Genomic DNA, 3262 nt, shown 5'->3' on the forward strand with positions numbered 1-3262 from the left:
CGCCTGTCCCATCAGCTGTTGGAGGAGTTATGACCAGGATGTGCGGCCCACCCGGGCTCCTCCTGATGTGGTGGAGGTGCACTTCATCGCTATTCTCTCACATATTGTAGAAGTGGTACGTTTTGTTAATGGCCATTCATTTAGCTGCTTATGTAGTTCAAAACATGGATCCATATCCCTCTAATAATATGTAAATCTGTTGTTGTTATGTAAGAAACGCATCTGTTCATATGTAGGGTATAACAGTTTTAAGACCCAGCACTCCTTTGTTGTTATATTTGCAATAAAAACAGGTGTTTCTAAAACAAAATGTTACACTGAATCACAGTTTGGAGGAAAATAAGGGGTAACATCTCTTATTTCCTTCCGAATTGTGAGTCAGTGTAACATTTTGTATTTAAAAAAATTTAATGCAAATATTACAACAAAGAAGTGCTGTGGTCCAAGCTTGGACCCCCAAACTGCGCGAGGGTTAAGCCTTATGCTTGTATGTAAACGTCTTTAACCCTATACATAATACATATCAAATACTTTAAAGAATCACATGCGCTCCAAGACCCGGGATTTACTTTAGAAACCGCGGCATGCAAGAAACACATTAGGATTACACAAAAGCTACTGACACAACTGCCATCCAGATTGAAATCGCTGACCCGAGAAATTGAAGACATGACTGAGAATCAGGGGGTATTTGGTGTGTTGTGGAAGCAATCAGCGGACTACTTCCCCTGAATGTTTATGAAGTTAAAAGCCAAAAGTCAAGTAACCGTGTTTACAGCGAGGCCACAGCGGGCGTCTAGAGATGCCTCCGGGATAGGTGGTTAGTAACGTCAGAGGCAGGGCCGGGCAGGTTCAAGGTCGCAATCTTTTTGCAATAAGATACAAAACTTATTTTCATTTATGAGTTAACAAACTGAACCCAAAATAGTTTCACGTACGATTTCAATAAAACATACCTAGATCACATACTAGGAAATCCCGATTTTGTCATCGTGACAGAATTTAAGCCGATTTTGAGTCTTTTTTCACGCATGATTGTTAATTTCTACTTTCTGTAACGTGATTATCTTTGCACATGATTTCCTTTTGCTATAATATCTTGTATCCGCACCGTGGCTGAAATAAATAAATAGATAATATTTGAAAATCGCAATTTTACTCTTTTTTCGTTCTTTTTTTCAGGACGCAAAGAAGCAAATCCTGACAGCAAACCTATGGCTCCATATGGTAAGAATTCTTTATTGCAGGGACCTCTAACTTTGAGATATGATATGCGATGAATCAAACTGTACATGCTCACCTAAAACCGTGATCTAGCTTATCCAGTTTTATCTAAACGCAATTCCGTGTTATCTACATTTAGATACATTGCAGTACTATAGTTGCACTGACAGAGAAATTACGGTTACGATTCTAACTGCGATGTGTTATCCATATAATAGTCTTAACAATACATTGATATATGATATTATTGGTATATTATTAAAGAATGGGTGTATATTTTTATCTATTTATTTATTCGACCTGTAGTAAACAAAGACATGGACATTGTGGCCCTACACTAAAGATCAAAAACTTATTTTACAGCGCGCGCGACAAAAAAAAGGTACATACATGAAAGATTAATCAAAGACAGACTTAAGAGTCATTGCACGAGAAAACCAGGCAGAGGCCGGAAGATGGGGGTCGGCCAAATCGACTCAAACTTTTTATGTGTGATAGGTATGTGGAACTATGAACAGCCATATACTTAAAACCCTCCAGCTATTTTTCGTTATGGCGTTCTGGGACCCCCCTCAGGGACCCTCCAAAATCCAACAATTTATGCCTGAAAATTACTGACATTTCGGTGGCTATTCTGAAAAATCTAATTAAGGTACGAACAAAAGTTTTGCATTTTCATATAGCATGGGTTCTAAAGTGATACAGACCAGAAGTTGAAGATAATGCATTAAAGTTAAGAGGGTATGCCAGGGGGTTACCTGAACCATTGAAAGCAGAATTTTTGTCACTGTAAATTTTAGTCATTTTTAAGGCGCAATAAAATCTATACCCAGCGGGTCTGGTGAATGGTTTTAATGTTGATAGAGAGAGGAACATCTACTCATTCAAAAACAATCGTCGTCTAATTGGGCCATACATAACGCGAGCCGTGAGAGGGGGGTCTATATGGGGATTTTTCGGGTTTTGGTCTTTAGTAAATCGGGTGATTTTATTACTCTATGGGGCGTAAGTCATGGCGAATGTTTGCGAAGTTGTTTGTGAACCATGCATAACTGTCAAAATATCATGATTGATAGGCAATATTAATTTGGGCTCCATATGGGGGATTTGGGGATACTATAAAATTAATTTTGCTGATTTTATACATTTTTACTGTTACTTTTTAATATTATCAAACTGGTATCTGTTCCTAAATTACTTGTTCATACCAGCTATGTTGTGCATAATGAGAAGGCTCTACATGGGGGTTACCAGGACTCCACAAATGTGTGTGTTTCATAGAAAGGGCACATGGATGCAGATATACTTCATGCATATTAAAAAAAAAACATTGAACAAGACCAGAACAAAGGCCAAGATTAATGCTTTTGGGGATGGATACGTGTACATTATACTTTTTTTCATCAATACAGCTGCACTATAGGTACTGCTATAGACAAACAGCATTACATCAATGGATTGTTAATATGCCTGACTATCCATTCACCAATATAAGGTCATGCTGATTAGGGAACTGATGTAACTTGGCTAATAAAAAAATGGCCGAAAAAATTTGCATCCATTATGGTGAGGTGGTGTGGTCAGGAAAGCTGAAGAAATGACAGAGTATGATATACCAAACAACAGATTCTTGATTTTCGTTCTTTCACATCTTCTCGTTTGACCTTGGAATTGATGTTGGCAATCCAAGTAATTAGTCACATTTACGTTTGCCGATGTGTTTGCAATCTACGGCATATATTTGCTCATTTTGTAGCTGCTTTGTACGAATTACAGTATGGTTTGAATCTTAATGTTTTTTCTGACAATAAAAAAAGCTTATAATTGATGTGCACACCACAAGCCAAAAACAAAGTCTTTGACGAATCATCTACAAAGAACAACATGAGATTTAAAAAATCTGATTAAACATTTAGCTGTAATTGCTAACAGACCCTGGTCGGACCTAATACTAGACATATTGCAATTGGGTACAAAATCTCTTGAAAGCACTTTGTTTTTACATTTTTTGGTGAAAAAGCAATCTGCACATGTATGA

At 37.4% G+C, this 3262-nt stretch overlaps 1 protein-coding gene across 1 annotated transcript in view; it reads left to right on the top strand.

Annotated features, from left to right (window-relative positions):
* LOC118419384 (neuronal acetylcholine receptor subunit alpha-10-like) overlaps window positions 1-3262 on the top strand; it is a 37334-nt gene that overhangs the window by 24866 nt on the left and 9206 nt on the right. The window contains exons 3-4 of the mRNA XM_035825749.1: window positions 16-115; window positions 1183-1227. Coding sequence (XP_035681642.1) covers window positions 16-115; window positions 1183-1227 — 145 coding nt within the window. The remainder of the gene's footprint in view (window positions 1-15; window positions 116-1182; window positions 1228-3262) is intronic.

The sequence above is a fragment of the Branchiostoma floridae genome, chromosome 7 (genome assembly GCF_000003815.2).
Source record: "Branchiostoma floridae strain S238N-H82 chromosome 7, Bfl_VNyyK, whole genome shotgun sequence".
Taxonomy (NCBI): Eukaryota; Metazoa; Chordata; class Leptocardii; order Amphioxiformes; family Branchiostomatidae; genus Branchiostoma; species Branchiostoma floridae.